General features: G+C 41.5%; 1 protein-coding gene across 1 annotated transcript in view; it reads left to right on the plus strand.

The window, feature by feature from the left end:
* CHST11 (carbohydrate sulfotransferase 11) overlaps positions 1-15,554 on the plus strand; it is a 158,159-nt gene that overhangs the window by 61,618 nt on the left and 80,987 nt on the right. The window contains exon 2 of the mRNA XM_066319959.1: positions 5,186-5,271. Within this exon, the coding sequence (XP_066176056.1) occupies positions 5,186-5,271 (86 nt within the window). The remainder of the gene's footprint in view (positions 1-5,185; positions 5,272-15,554) is intronic.

Here is a 15,554-nt window from a genome sequence, read left to right on the forward strand (position 1 = left end):
CTTCCAGCAGTCTCCTCTGGGACTTAATCCCGCACAGCCTTGTGAGAAATCGCTTGATTTGCCCTTCTAACACTTTGTGAGAAGGTCACCTTTATGGCTCTTAGTCTCCAAAAATCGTGGTTCCTCTGATTTCTGCCTGACCCCCCTTCTCTTTGTCTAGGTGGTTCCAGTGTTCACTTACAATTTAGGCCTGTAATAGGAGTGCTACCATGTCCCCTGTCTCAGTTTTGTTAGCTCCTGATAAGGAGAGGCAGAAATTGTATTGATGTGCCTTCTTATATTCAGTGTATATTAATTATTATATTCAGAGGTCTCCCATTCTGGGATAGGGTCTTAGAAGGTTACCAAGTGCATTTGAAATGCCTTCTGCCAAGGAGGGGTGACAGATTAAGCCTGGCTCACATGTTTCCCTGTGAATGATCTTCAGTGTTCCTGTGCTCAGTGCACTGCAGTTCACAGGTCAAACTCCTGCTCTTGGTGGGTCTAAATGGAGTTTTCTGGAAGCTGAAGCTGTGCACTGATGCTTCTGTTGTGAGATGATTGAAGGCCTACACACTGCTCTGTATGTATGTATACACAACTGATTGTTGTATTGATAAGCAGGGCTGTTTATCTGCTTCTTTGAGAAATTGAAATTTGGTGCCTAGATAGCATCCTTTACAAACTTCCTTATTGGATTCATAGCTACTGATTCCACACCATATGGAACTAGTGGTTTCATATTTTACCAAGATGGGCCAAGCCTGCATTTTTCACAAATCCTTCCTGGGGATGGAACAAAGGTCTTTTTTTTACCGTTCTTGTATTTAAGTGACAAACCCACAATTTACCCAGTTGCTCACACTCCTGGCTAAATTCAGGGCATTCGTGTTCTTGCTACACTTGCAGTATTAGCACTACTCTTTAAAGGCAGTGAATGCTGCTGATCTTAAAGGTCTTTTACAACCTTGACAATTCTAGATTTCTTTATCATCTGCTTCACACTCTTGGTGTGTGTGAACATGATGGTTCTTGAAGCCATGCATATGCAGTACTTATCATTAGATTATAATTAGCTGTAATTATGTATGGAGATCAGCCCAAGCCATAAAATGTAGATTTGGATATTTACTATGCAAATAAGAAGATTTTGTGAGGATAAAGGGCTTGATTTTTAAATTTTCACTTCCACAATGGTGTGACGGATCCTTAGCAAAAGTGTTGTTAAAATTAGTAGAGCTGTAGCTACCCTCCATACTACAGCTTTTCTTACTGCAGATAGCTATAGGCGAGGTTCAGGCCCAAAAGGTTTTGTCATTGGCAAAATGAAGCACTGCCTCAGAGAAGCTGAGATGGTAGAAACAGGTTGCAGGAGCCCTGAGAGGTGAGTTTGCCCACAGACATGCCAGAAAAGTGTTTTGAGCTGTATGAAATCATGCCTGATAGTTATTCACGTAAGGATAGTTGTACAAACAGTGCAGGTGGGATTTCTGCTGAGGAAAGGGGAGTATTCACCTTTATTTTGATGCTGCAGTTAAATTCCAGGCACAAGTACTTTCCAGCTGTGCACAGATGTGCTGTGAACAGTTGTATCAGGGAGTGCTGTTCCTGACATCAGTAAACAGGAAACCAGGTGCAGTGTTGCTCTGCTAACCCCACAGTCTGATCCTAAAGGTTTTATTGAAAAAAACCAAACCAATAAAGTAATACTGGAAATGATAAAATAGGTTCAATTGCCTCTATGATTAACGCTCTACATTAGCATTTAGCTTTTGCAGGGGAGATAGCTTTTTTTATTGTCTGTTTACATCTGGAAACAAATCTTTTATGTTGTGTAAATAATTTAACCTTTATTGCTGTTACTGCTGCATATAAAGAGTTGATACCTGCTGGCTAAGTGAAGCAGGAAGGGATGGATACATTTATGCATGGTACTATTTACTGTACTTAATGGAAATGAGAAGTGAAATAACAAGTTAGGGAACACCACACTAGAATTGTTATGCTTCTTCATTTTAGAACAAAGCATCAGTGTTGCAGGACCTTAGTTATCACAGTCTAATGAGCTGGATACACTCAAATGTTCCCTTCTGTTGGGAAAGGTGGGACAGGAGAAGCCTACAAATATGATTGCCTGGCAAGAGATACTAAAAATATAAAACCTGTGAGTGAAATAGAAATGAAAGCTAGTTTTGAGATGTAGGCATGCCAGACAGGAATGCTGGTGATGGGTTGGGTGATAGCAAACAAAGGGGCTCGAGGGAGTAGCCCCCAAAATATCTGGGGGAAAAGGTAGATAAGAAAAGTAGCCTCTAGAGTTTAGAATACAGAATGATATGGTAACAGAGCAGTTCTCATAGGCTGCTCTGTTGCAAAGTCTGTAGGTCTTGTACCTCGCACCAGTTGGTCACTGTAAATCAGAACATTCTACACAAAAGTATAATGCATTGTAACAAGGACCTCACTCTCTGACCTTACACTTTTACATCTCTTACTTTACTCTCTTACCTTACCTCGCTCACCTCCCTTACCCTGCTTTTACCTTACCCTCTTACCCTGCTCTCACCTCTCAGTTCTTCTTACTCCTCTCTCTCTCTCTCTCTCTCCTTGGGGCATCCCTTCAGCCCAGGCTGGTGGCTGTAGGCAGGCCCTGTTACCCACGACTCTTGCAATAAAACCACGTGTTCTATACGTGTCTGAGGTGTGCAGAGTTCCCTCTCCCTGCCCTCCACAGATGTTCCTACAATCTGGCACCCAACATTGAAAAGGCCGATTCTACTTTTGCATCCGTAGGATTCCGTTGACGGTAACTACAACTACCAGGGTTTTTTGTGATTTTTTTTGGCTGGTTGGTTTTGGTTTTGGTTTGGTTTGTGTAATAAGTGATCAGCCAATTTCATCAATAAGCCATTTCATTGAGAAATATTGCAAAATAGAAATTCGAAAAAGCCACAAGCAAAGGACAGCACCGAGCCCGGGATCGGTACTGGGTGAACCTCAGATCTGGCCTCTGTTTGCACCATATCTCTTCCTGTTCACAGAGTCTGCTTTTGCAGGGCTGGTTTATATACAGTTTTTTGGCCAGAAAGAAGGTTGCCTCATCCCATTGCCTACTCAGTCATGCTTCCATATTCGTATTTCTTTTCTTCCTATCTCCCGGTCTGATGAATGGTTTTCCAGGCAGGGCTAGACATCTGATTGCATTTACAGGAACTCTGCATTGGGATACACACCCAGGCCGATGTAGATAAGATGTCCATCAGGTGTTGATCACTGGGTCATTGGCAATCCCATCTTTGGAGAGAACCCATCTCCTGGTGGAGACACCCTTCTTTCTATTGCAAATGCACTGCTTCCCCTGTTCCCGGCAGAGGCTGCAGTTTCCCAAAAACTTTTTATTTGTTGGATTCAAAATTACTTTATACCATATATTTCTAAAAAACACGAATTAATTCTCTAAGAATTACCACAGTTTGGTTGTTTTACACCCCAGAAGGCTGTCCCTGAGCACGGATAGTGTTGCCAGGCATTGCGAATTCAGAGCTCTTTAAAGGTTTTTTCATGGCAACCCTTGAGCTTGGCTTTCAGAGGGTTGAGCATACTCGGGCTGCTGAAAGGTTCCCCAGCTCTGGAAGCTGACATTACTGTGAAATATTTTTAAGGTTTTAACTTTTTTAAACCCATTGTAAGTTATTGTTTAAAAAGACACATTAGCACAGAAATGGAGGAATCACAATGTTTGTCTGTATGACTAACGATCCTCAGAATTTAATCAGGTGTTTAAAAGGGTCAAATAAAATTATTGTCTCTACTAACATTACTGTCCTAATTGTGAAGAAAATGGAAGCCAGTTTGTTTACTGAGTATTTCTGCCTCCAGCCACAAGACCCGTGGAATCTGTCTGCTCATGTCTGCCAGCATGTTATTAGATAATTAACTCCTATTGAAAAATAGATATGAAGCGAGTGAAGGAATCAATTACGTTTCCAGATTGGCCTGTATACAGTTTTCTGTGGTTTATATTACTTGATGTATCAATTATGATTGCATATTAGGCCTCAGTATTAAAACATTACTGGACTGTATTCTCTGACTTGGCTTGAAGCCCACAATATCATGTCTGCAAGTGATGCAGCTCGTTGTTCTAGGACATTTCAATAGCTTCTGGTTACAAAACGTGGCAAGAGGTGGTAAAAGCATGCCTGACTCGGCTTAACATGATGTTCCCAGCAGGAACATCTCTTTTTTCCTTTTTTTTGGTTATGTCTTAGTCAAAGGTTGATGAGACAGATCTTCCCTTGCTGCGATGCCTGATGTGGGTGTCTGACAGCCTGATGCTCCTTGCAGGGCGAGCTGGGGGCAGGAGAGTGTTAGAGGATGACATGGGCCATGTGAGATTAGAAGCTCTTGTTTTTCTCCCGACTATAGAAGGTGGTTAGAGCTGAATGTCTTCTTATAGGGTTTTATGGCCACAAAAGTCTAACTCGAAGCCAGTGGTCTCCATCCCTGCTGGGGCTCAGGTCAACACCTCTCCTTAGAAATTTGTCATCCAAAATACTCCTTGATCAGACCTTTGACAAAGCCTTTGGTTTGAAAACCAGCTGGTCTTTATTGGTATAACACAGCGTGTGTTGTTCTGTGGATCAATCCAATTTCCAGTTGTAATATGTAGAGCAAAACTGTGGCAAGATGGGCAGCAGTGTTTGACTGTATGTGTGTTGTGTGCTGATGAGTATCTGTCCTTGGAGAAATGGACTAGTTAGGCCAAAAGCTTTAAAATCATGCATTTTAGTATGAGGTTCCTACATATATCTGTGTTTAGGTTGGGACAGGCTGAAACATTGCCTATCAGAGGTGCTGATTATAGGAATCCAGCTGACCTCTCCGTGATGATCAGAAAAGTAGGTGTCTGACACTGCTGAAAATTGTCTCGCTTTGGTCCCCATGCTTGAATTTTTGTACACCCGAACTGAGAGTTGTTGCACAACAACTTTTATAAGGGAGCTTTTATTTTCAGTAACTTCCGTAATAGATAAAAGGATTTAGCTCTTGGACAATTCCTAGGGAAAGGAAAATCTGGAGTTAAGGGACAACACTATCTAGAATCTTTTGATCTGTCAGGAAATCTTTTCTTGCTGTAGGTATTGCAATTGCCTTCTGCTAACCAGCGTTGCTAACCTGTACTAATTTCAATTTCCCTTTCCAGTAATGCGTAGAAATCCATTCGGGATGGACATTTGCTGTCGGAAAGGATCCAGAAGCCCACTCCAGGAACTGTATAATCCCACCCAGGTGAGTGTCTTGTGGCTATAATTAAGCCTCCCAATCCAGCATACAAATATGGTATACAAACATACACTTTTTATGGTATTTTGGTGTGGTTTTCTTATTTACACGCAACAGCTGCCTTCACTTGGGAGAACTGATCCTGAAACCTGCAGAGTTTAGCTATAACATTCTACAGTTTGAGATAAAAGCCTGATTTTTAAAGGCTGTTAGTCATCTCAGTGATGTGGACTCCTCCAAAATTTTTTCTTAGGTACCCAAAAGCCTTAAAAGCATATAGTTTTTAGATCTAGCTTGAAGCCGAGGCATTGTGTTTACACAGGCTGGGGTGGGAGAATGTGAAATGATCTACAGGAGACAAGGAGTGCAGTAAGACTGTACATTGCAATAATAATATATGAATATCATTTATATGACTTCCAGGTAGCCAGCTGCCTTTCCTGTCCTGGTCCATGGCTTGTATGGAGTCTAGAAAAACACTGTAGCTCATGTTCTTCCTTACACTGTGTGCAATTCAACGCCTGACTGTCTTAATGGGAGCTTAGCAATAACCTCAGTTATTGCTCTTCTTGTGACAAGCAGCACAGGAAAACTACCTGAAATTCATGCTCCTGTTTGCTCCTCTAGATCAATTTATTCCCTACATGTGGGCTGAATTGGCACATTCAGAAGCATTTCCTGTTGGCAGCTGAGAGGAAGTGCTGCCATTGAGAGAAAATGCCAGCTGACTATTAAAGATATTTATTAAAGTTTAACAAGCGCCTATTATATATTTATCCATCAATGAATACATTGAGTTTTACTAAATTGGCTATTAGGGAAAGTGACTATCCCAGTAAATCTAACTTGTTAGATTTAACAAGGCAGTAAATGTATTAAATACTATTTGATTATGAAGAGACTTACTATATAGTGTGCAAAATGAAGTCTGAGGGATTTAAAGTATTTACATAAAGAATTGACAGCAACCCTATGATATGTGATATCTGTTATGTAGTGCAGTAGAGCTCCATTTGCTCGTTAGTGTTGTTTTTATGAACACAGGCCTGACTTTCTAATTCAATTCAAATTCTGGGTCTGGCTGGGAACATAAGTTTGTCACACTATTATACTGCCCTTTATTGATCATTATGGGAGTCAGCATTGCATACACAGAAAGCGCATGCAGAAGCCCTGAAGAGGAACAATTCACTGCTGCAAAGGAAAACTACAAGCATTTGCAGGTCAAGTGGAAAGGCTCTCTGCAGATGTTCAAGAGGAGAAGAGACTGGCAGAGTAATGAGTCTCTCTGGGGTCTGCTGTGTGTCAGTCAAAACCCCTTGCTCTTTAACATTATTAAAGGCCAAGCCATGGGAAAGAAACATCCCCATCCCCTGAAGGGCCATAATCCCAGAGCCCTTGCAAACTTGGACAATTGAAAAGATTTCCTGAGCTTCCTGAAGCAGGGGACGTGGCTGGCAGCTCCTTGCTCTCTGTCTACCCTGACCAAGTGAACCACTGGCATCCCTTTCTGGGCTCACCTGTGAGCCAGCCAGAAACTCAATGTTGGAGGAAGTGTAGCAGTTCTGGCAGCTGATGCTGAAGTAAGAAATGTTTTTTTTATGCACAAGTGTTTCCATCAACTTGCTGATACCCATTTTTATGAGGCTTTTAATTCTTGTTTCTTTGTTTTTAATTGGTGCTTGATTTTTTTGGAAGGGGCTTTGCGTGCTGCCCTCAGTACTAGAGGGACAGACAAATGAGGGTCTGCAATCTGGGAAAACAATAACAAGAAAAGGCAGGGAGGAGAGGCTGCCAGAGAAAAAAACAGACTGGAGATGACCCCTGGAATGCTTCATCAGATACATGGTTCTTCTTCTTTTTTTTGTTTTGTTTTGGGGGTTTTTTGGGGGGGATTGGGATTTTTTGTTTGTTTTTTTTGTTTTTTGTTTTCCATCTGTGCCCAAAGAGGTGGCAAATTTGAGACTGATGTGTGTTTTGGCAGGAGGGTGCTTGTTCCCCAAGAGTTCAGCTGTACTTGCAAGGGTGTGGGGGGATGATTGGATCTTTTATGTGTCCTTGCTGAAGCAGTTGCAATCAGCCATTTGTAAAGTCAGCTCAGAAGTCAGTATATAATAAATATGCCAGAGGACAAGGCCAGGCTGGATGGAAGCTCTAGTGGAAGGCAGAGCTCATGGCAGTTGGAACAAGATGATCTTTGAGGTTCCTTCCAGCCCAAACCATTCTTTGATTCTACGAAGACATTTTTGGCCAAAATCTCTCTCCTACTGATGTAGGTAATGAAAACATGATCTAGGTTAGACCTTTGACTATCACAACCTGTTGGGCTCCTGATGCTGTGAATCCACGTTTCTCTCCTGGGTGTCAGTGGCTGTGTGTGCCGTCACAGAAACTCTTTGGCACTCAGTTTATCTGCCTCAGAGCAGCAGCAGAGCTGATTGAGCAGATATTTGTAGTCCAAAGTAATATGTGTAATTTAAATGCCAAGCTGAGGCCAGAAAGATGCCCTAAAGCTATGGTTTTGGATTACTACAAGCTAGGTGTAGCTGTGATTTTTTTTTTTTTTTTAAGGGTAGGAAACTTTAAATTTGATGTGTATTAAGGGCCCATTGTGCCTTGCATTCTGTGTGCTCCTGGCTATTCCCTGCCTGGGGAGATGAGGGTTTGGCCATCGATGGAGATGGGTGTCAGATAAAGTCAGGACTCACTGGGATTTCAGATGCTGCAGTTTAACAAGAATCAGGTTTTTCTGCTCTGTGTTTAATATCGAGTGGCACTGTCCCCATAAAACCAGGTGGAGACAGGTTGATTTTACACCAGCTGAGAGTTTGTGGTTGCTTACTCTGGTGACATAAAACAGCCTCTCTGATCCTGGCCTGTACTTTCCTTCTGTGGAGTTACTTGAGTTCCTTGCAGATGACATCATTTGTCTCTTGAATCTTTTTTTTGGCCTGGTGAATGATTGTGAAAACGAAAGAGAAAGGAAAGGGGAAAAAGAAGAGAAGGAAAAAAAAATAATGATAGTAAAAAAAGGAGCAGAAAGAGAGATTGAGCTTCAAGAAAATTCAAATGTAGCAATGGTCTGGAGGCGACTGAATGGGTTGTTTGGTGGTTTGTGGGAGCTGAATGTTCGTATTGCAGTCAGATTTTCAGAGGGCTAATCATAATTGTTCATAAATTGTGTGGAGAAAGAGCAGACAAATGGGTAGAGGTGCCACTTGAATTAGGACTTGAGAAAGTGTCCATGATAAAGCCCATGTGGGCTTTATACGCCTTAGCTGGGTGTCTGGCCTTGTGATTATTGTTAAAGTAAGAACAACGTGTTTGCTCTTTTGCCTTTGGTAATAAAGCAGAAAATGGGAAGGGCATCTGTCTGTGGACGAAAGATTTCTTCTCTAGGGCTTCCACTGCAAGATTTTTTTTGTGAGCACTGATATACCATGAGGGAAAGAAAAGTCAATAAAACTGAACTGGATTTACACTGAGTAAGTGGATTTCCAGGCTGTGGTCTCCTCATACACGGCAGGCGATGTGCAGCACATCTCAGACCTCATGATCTGTAGTTTTGCATTTCATTTTTAGGAGGAGGTTTAGCACTAAGCTGCAGAGATACAGTGGCAACGTTTGAGGGCTAAAACGGGTTGTTTATTTAATGAGCTTATTAAAAAGCCACATAATTATATATGGAAAGAGAAAGAGGATTCAAACACACAACAAACAGCAAAGGGAAGACTCTAGATGTAACTGGACACAGATGAAGGGCCCTGCAGGGGTGTGACACAAGCTAGCATTTTATCTTGGGTAGATTTCATGGGACGTTTTTTTGCATATGAAACCCCAGGAATTTAAGAATGTGGGTGAACAAATACTTGCAAGACATATTTTTAGAAGACAACATATACAACTGTGTCTTGTAATTTACTTGGCTGTGTACAGCCCCACTGCTCCAAGAATAACAGATAGTTGTGGATCAGCCTGTGAGCTGGAGGGACCAGAAGTTCAGAATTGAGTGACATTGTTCACACTTCTGTGGTTAACATTGATCTGTTTGGTACAGTGAACATGCTACTGAATTACAAGAAGTTTCAAACCAAAACAGACCAAATGTTAGAGGAATGGGAAATAACTGCATCTTTAAGGTTAGATTTTTTTTTCTTCTAGTTGTCAAGATTAACATTTAATTGTCAGTAAATGCAAGTAACACAATTGCTTAATCTATCTAGACTTCTGAGAGGAACACAGAAAAGATAAAGTTCTGTATTCATCAGGATCCAAATGCAAGGAAAAGCTTGTTTCACTTTCTAGTTTGACATTGCCTAACTTTAATTCATGAATCACCCTGAGTGTTTGGCTAAAGGTCACGTTGTTTGCCATGCTGCTTGCCTTTGCAAACATTTATTTTTGTTGGGGAGAGATATTTTTAGATGTCTGCCTTTTGTGTAGCAAGAGCCAGGTTTAGTGATTTGCTAAGATTGGAGAGTCAGAGCTGTAGACCATGTGCTTGTTGCCTTTCTGTTATGCAGTTGTACTGGAGTAGTTTGGTGCAGTCATTCCAAAATGACCAATTTATTTTATTACTTCTATTTTTTTCCCCTCCTCTCCTTCTCACAAGGAGAAGGGAAGTAAGTGAACTGTTGCCTTACAGACAGTGTTTATTATGTCCTCAGTCTCCTCCAACCACAAATGCTGCTTTTTGGGAGATGCCCTGTGATTATCTGTGGCTTAGACTACCTGCAAACATCAACTTAACTCAGCCCACATCACTCACCTGGGTTGTGGCTTCCTATCTTCAGTTGATTTCCACTCCCTAGGATGACTCTGTGGGCAGCTGTACCCATTGTGGAAGGAGGTTTATGGTGAGCTTTGTGCTCTGAGTGCACATCATCCACAGCACTTTGAATCAAAGGTCCCAGTGCTTAGGACCTGGCATTTCTGTGCTTGGTGAGCCTGAGGTGCTGAGCACTGTGCAGTTTGTCTCAGTGTGCTCTGGCTTGTCCTTCTCAGAAACACAACAACCAAAGAGCAGGTCATTGCAGAGAGGTCCAGTTCACCTGGTGGTTTGTCCTCAGCAGCAAGTGACCAGACTACAAGAAAGATAAAAAAACTCGTTATACTCTTCCAGAGCACAACCTGCGGGTCATGAACGTCCTGAGCCAGACTGGGTTTTTTGTCAGCTATATCATGTAAGAAAAGCCTGAGATGACTGAAAATTCCTGCATCAGTCAGAAAAGGGAGAAAAAAAGCAGATCTCTGGAGTTACTTGCCAATTGCAGTAAGACAAGAAAACTACACAAGCAATGTATACCAGTGCTATCCATTATTTTTTTTCTCCAGTTTTCATGTAGATATGTTCTGGATTTCAGGTTTCTTTCTTGAGACAGCCATACAGTTCTCCTGGGAAGTGAACTTTCAAATATGAGAAATAGTGCAGTTTATCTAAAGAACAGTATTTTAGAAGTTATTGATGCTTTGCAACTGAGTCCTAAATATGTATGTGTCCTTGTCGAGGGCAAGAAGTAGCCCAAAACTTGTACCTATACTGGAAACATATGTTGTGTGATTGATGCTGATCTTGGTAGGCAGATCTGTGCAGGTGATAACAGTGTGGTAAGTATGGCTCGTAATCACAGTACTTGATGGATCAGATATTCAAAACTGCTTAATGGGAATGGTACAGAATGGAGACATAAGGAAGAACAATCGATGTGCAATGCCAAACTTTAGGTACCTGCTCCTGTTGCTAAACAACAACTTCATATGTAATTAGCCTCGTTTGCTGCAGCAAAATGCCTGCTGATGAAAGAGGAGATAATTGATTTACTCTGTGGATGACTTCTTATGCAGAGACATTACTTACTGTCGTGCTTGGAAGTCATAAAACAGCAGCTGGCCTGGGATGAAATATTACATTAACCTTAGCAGAAAAACTGCACTAGTGAGAATGCTTTGTTATTAATTACTGATTACAAACGATAAGAGCTGGTTTTAGATGCTGAGGAAATGGCTTGGGGAGGGGAAGGTTTCAGGTTTGGTGTGCTTCATAGATCATTCATTGTGACATGATGGATACCTTTGTAAGTCAAGAGGAATTAATCAGACAAGTATGTACAGTAACCATGAGCACTCAAGGCTAGAATTATCCCCAGGACACGCTCATTCAAGTTCATGCAGTGCATTGGGATGAATTTTTGGGCACCTGTGTTTAATAAAAAACTTGTTACCTGCATGAAATGAAAGAAGACACAGTCTCACTCAAAGTAGCTCAGATTTTCCAGGTGGGGGGGGAAAAAAAAAAAAAAAAAAGGCAGCACCTCTTTTTAATTTCTCCAGTCCTTGATTTGTATTTTATTATTTTGAGAGCATATTAGTTTTACTACAGAAGATTTCTGGAGGCATCAAAGTATGAGAGAAAAGATTTAATAATACCAGAGACATGGTCAAAGCCAAAAGTGTTTTATGTGGTAGAGGTGAAAGAGGATAATACAGCTTTCAAAACTGTCTGTAGGCAATGTGTGGGATCTCTGTTAGACAAACACTTGGACAGCTGGGTGGGGAGAAGACTCCACTACTGGGTGGGCTCCCACACTCTGACCCAGTGTCATTCAGGGGCTTTTTGTTTAATTGTCTCCAAATCAGCCCCTTGGAGACCTGAACCATGTTGGTTCAGTCAAACACTTGCTCTGAACTCAGTAATATTCAAATGGGACACCTCGCCTGCCTCCTTCTCTGCATGAAATTCCTCCCTTTTCCTCCCCATTTTTAAGATTTGGACCAAAAAAGCTGGGTAAACATACTTCAGAATGCAGGGGGATGTGGCAGCTTGGAGGAGGCAAAGGGCAGTGGGGGGATGTCTGTGTTTGCAAATAGCTGTGATGAGCACAGATTTCTGCCTCTGCAGAGCAGAGTGTCTCCTTTCTGTCTGTGCTCCAAGCACCAGAAACCATGCAAGTGATCCAGCATCACTGGCTAAGTTGCTGTAGTGCAGTGTTTTCAGCCTAGACCTTGTAAACTGTAGCCTCTCTTGCTTGTTTCTGGTGCTAGTAGTTTTTGGAGCAGCTTTCTCCATTGTGGGAAGGAAACGGCTGTGTTTGGTTAAACATCTGCCTTCTTTTCCCTGTGTTGGGTTGGTGGTTTTTTTAGTTGATGAGGTTTCTTAACTGCAGCAGAGTTGTTGCTCACCTGTGGCAGGGCCAGATGATCTCTTTAAATCCTGAGAGCCCAGCTGTAACCTCTCTCTCCCCCAAGGGACCATAATGTATCCCAATAGCTGCAACTACGAAAATAAGAGAAGACAGACTTACAGTCTGTCTACTGGTACTTGTAATTCTTACGTACCTTAAGATGGGACAGAAGTTGGTAAATTTGCAATGAATTTCAAGAAATTAGATTCCCCAAGTCCCCTTTTTTCAGGCTTAGCTGTATCTGATGCAGAACGTCAAGTTCTATATATAAAATGGCCTGTAATATCCACTGATATTGCATGTAATGTCAATATGTACTATTCATTCTTTTTTTTTTTTTCACTTTGTGCAATATAAATTAATCTCAATAATGTAATGAGCTGCACCTTATCAAAGCTTTCTTCAGTAAAAGTACAATAAACTTCTTGTCTGTTTATGCAGAGAAGTTCAGGGATGTTTCTCTGTGAATGCCACAGAGAAGCAAGGTTAACACACTGCCCTTGGAAAGATGTGACTGCAGGAGCCAGTGTGCCTTTTGGGATTCCTACACTGAGGAAATTCATGGTACTGTGGGGAGATGGGCTGTAGAGTTTTTGTACAAGTGTGTAAATCCTCAAATCAAGCACATATTATTTAAGGACGTTTTCTTTTAATTGAAGTTTGTGGGGAAGTGTAAGGTGGGTCAGGCCAGGTGCTGCAGTCCAATCTGGACTTAGTGCACTAGAGGAGGTGGCTTTCCCTACAGTGAATCTGCTCTCCTTGGTTATGGACAGGGCTGAGCAGAAAGGTCAGGTGGAAAGTACAGAGTTTGTAGATGGCTGGAAGCAGCTGTGAGTTTGGGCTGCATTCTTCCAGCTGTAGTAGGTGGGAAAGACTTGGGTTGGCTTGGACCTGATCTCACGGCGGGGCAGGGCAGTGATGGACTTGAGGTGATGCAATTGTGCAATCACAGACTGGGCAGGTCATGTATCCAGTGACACAGGGCACAAAGTGTCTTCAGCCTCTCCTGTTCATGCTGTCATGCATTGTGAAGCTGAACAGAAGAAATGAGCAGGATTTCAGGCTGACAGGCTCTTCATTAAGCCTCTGTCAGGATGATCTGGGGATCTAATAGAATGACAGCCAGGGCTGATTTAAGGCCTTGTGTGCTTGTTTGCTGATCTAGTAAAACAAGGAGAAAGTTCTGCCTTGCCTTGACTGTCTTGTTTGGTGACATCAAACTCTTGTGACAGCAGTAATTAACAATTCACTGAATCTAAAAGCCAAACTGGAGGGTCCTGGGCTGTTCTTGCCAGCGTTCAGGGTGCTCTCACACAACTGGGAGCTGAAGCCCTGCAAACAGAGAACGTGTGCCCCATGCATGGGAAACAGCTCCCAGCTGCTGGGTGTTGGAGTTGTCCTTACAACAGTTAGTTTAATCATCGGACTGAAAGATTGTTTGTTTCAGTGGTCATCACCTGAGCCAGCCACACTTAAACTGCTTTTATTTGCTAGTTTTCAGACCTTGCTTCTTACTCATATGGAACAGATGTGGAAAGAAAAGGAAGAAAAAAGTATTTTTACAAGGTAATACCTTATACAGCATTTGAACACAACAAAAAGCCTGTTTGTATTGTGTATGTCTTTTTTTTCCCCTCTATAAATAAAATAGTACGTATCACGCTGAGGCCACTCAAGGAGACCACTGTTGGTTTATTTACCTGTTGCAGTTGTATATTCTAGTGTGGCTGGGATCTTGTATTTGAACCATCCCTATGTTCATGAGGCAATGGCAAAATGTGGGGGGCAGAATGAAGAAAAAATATTTTTTTTCCCTTCACAGTGATTCTTTTGTGTAGTTGCATTGGAGGGTGGAATGGCTTTTTATTCCAGGTTTTCCAGCATGCTATCAGTGTAGATGTTGCTATCAATTTATAACCTTGGGAGAAAAATAAAACTCAATCTATTGAAAATGGATGGCAAAACTCCCAAGGTCTAAAGAGGCCAAACTTCAAGGTGAAAGATCTCATCCAGGGGATCAAAAAGGAGCTATGTTTGTGACTACTTTTTATCTGTCTTTTCATCATTCCACACATTCTATTGCACTAGAAAATACTGAAGGTCTTATGCCAGAAAGAATTTCCTTTATTTTTCCTCCCCCAGTAGTGACATAACAAATACACCCAAACCAAAGAGAGTTGGAAAATTTGCAGTGCACTGAAATTTATGTGTATTTCTGGAAAATCCAGGAAGGAGTGTTCCTTGCTTTTCAACCTTAAATCACATCTGAACAGTATTCTGAATGTTGTCCAGTATGGACCTAAAAGCAAAAGAGTACATCCAAGTTTTAGAGGAACAGTAAAAAATCACAACACCCCCACAGTCAGATTACCTGGCTACACAGCAAATTAGCAACCCCTGTAGCTATCAAATTCATGCCTTAGTATAAATCTTTTCTCCCTGTAAATGTGGGCTGTGTCCTAGATCATTTTAGACAAGCATCTGGAGATTAGTAAGAGGAAGTGAATATTAATTCAATTAGAGGACAGAAGATGAATGTACAAGCTGGCATGGGGAATTGACATTGGGAGTCCAAGTAACAAAGACATCTCTATAGCTAGGAGTGGACAGCTTCATCTGCTCAAGTCAGACTTGGCTTTGCATATATTTTACTTATGAAATAGTGGTTGAAGGAGTTGTATTTACATAGCAATATAGTTAGTATCGTATTTTGTGAACTAAGCTTGGCTGACAATAGATGGATGGAAGATCTGGAGAGCAGATGCATAGTGGTAGCTTTCAGTTCATTTTGATACATTAAATATTCATAAAAAGCTCAGCTGAAGGAAAAAAGAAATGTTTAGTTAAACCAGTAAGGGGAAGCTGAAGAAGAAGCAAAAGTGTAACATCTTATCTAATGTAAATTGGATGAAAATTCCTATGGGGAAGGTGAGATATGCAATATTGGGCGCTGGCTTATTTCTGTGAGAGACTGTTGTGCCAGTGACATTTCTCTGTAAAGTAATAGCCAAAAGTCACTACCCGAACACAGGATAGGCTTTTTGATTCTTTTATTTCCTTAACTTTGGACCTAAAAAGGCATATCCATGCACTTTCTTATTCTTAAAT

The sequence above is a fragment of the Sylvia atricapilla genome, chromosome 5 (genome assembly GCF_009819655.1).
Source record: "Sylvia atricapilla isolate bSylAtr1 chromosome 5, bSylAtr1.pri, whole genome shotgun sequence".
NCBI lineage: Eukaryota > Metazoa > Chordata > Aves > Passeriformes > Sylviidae > Sylvia > Sylvia atricapilla.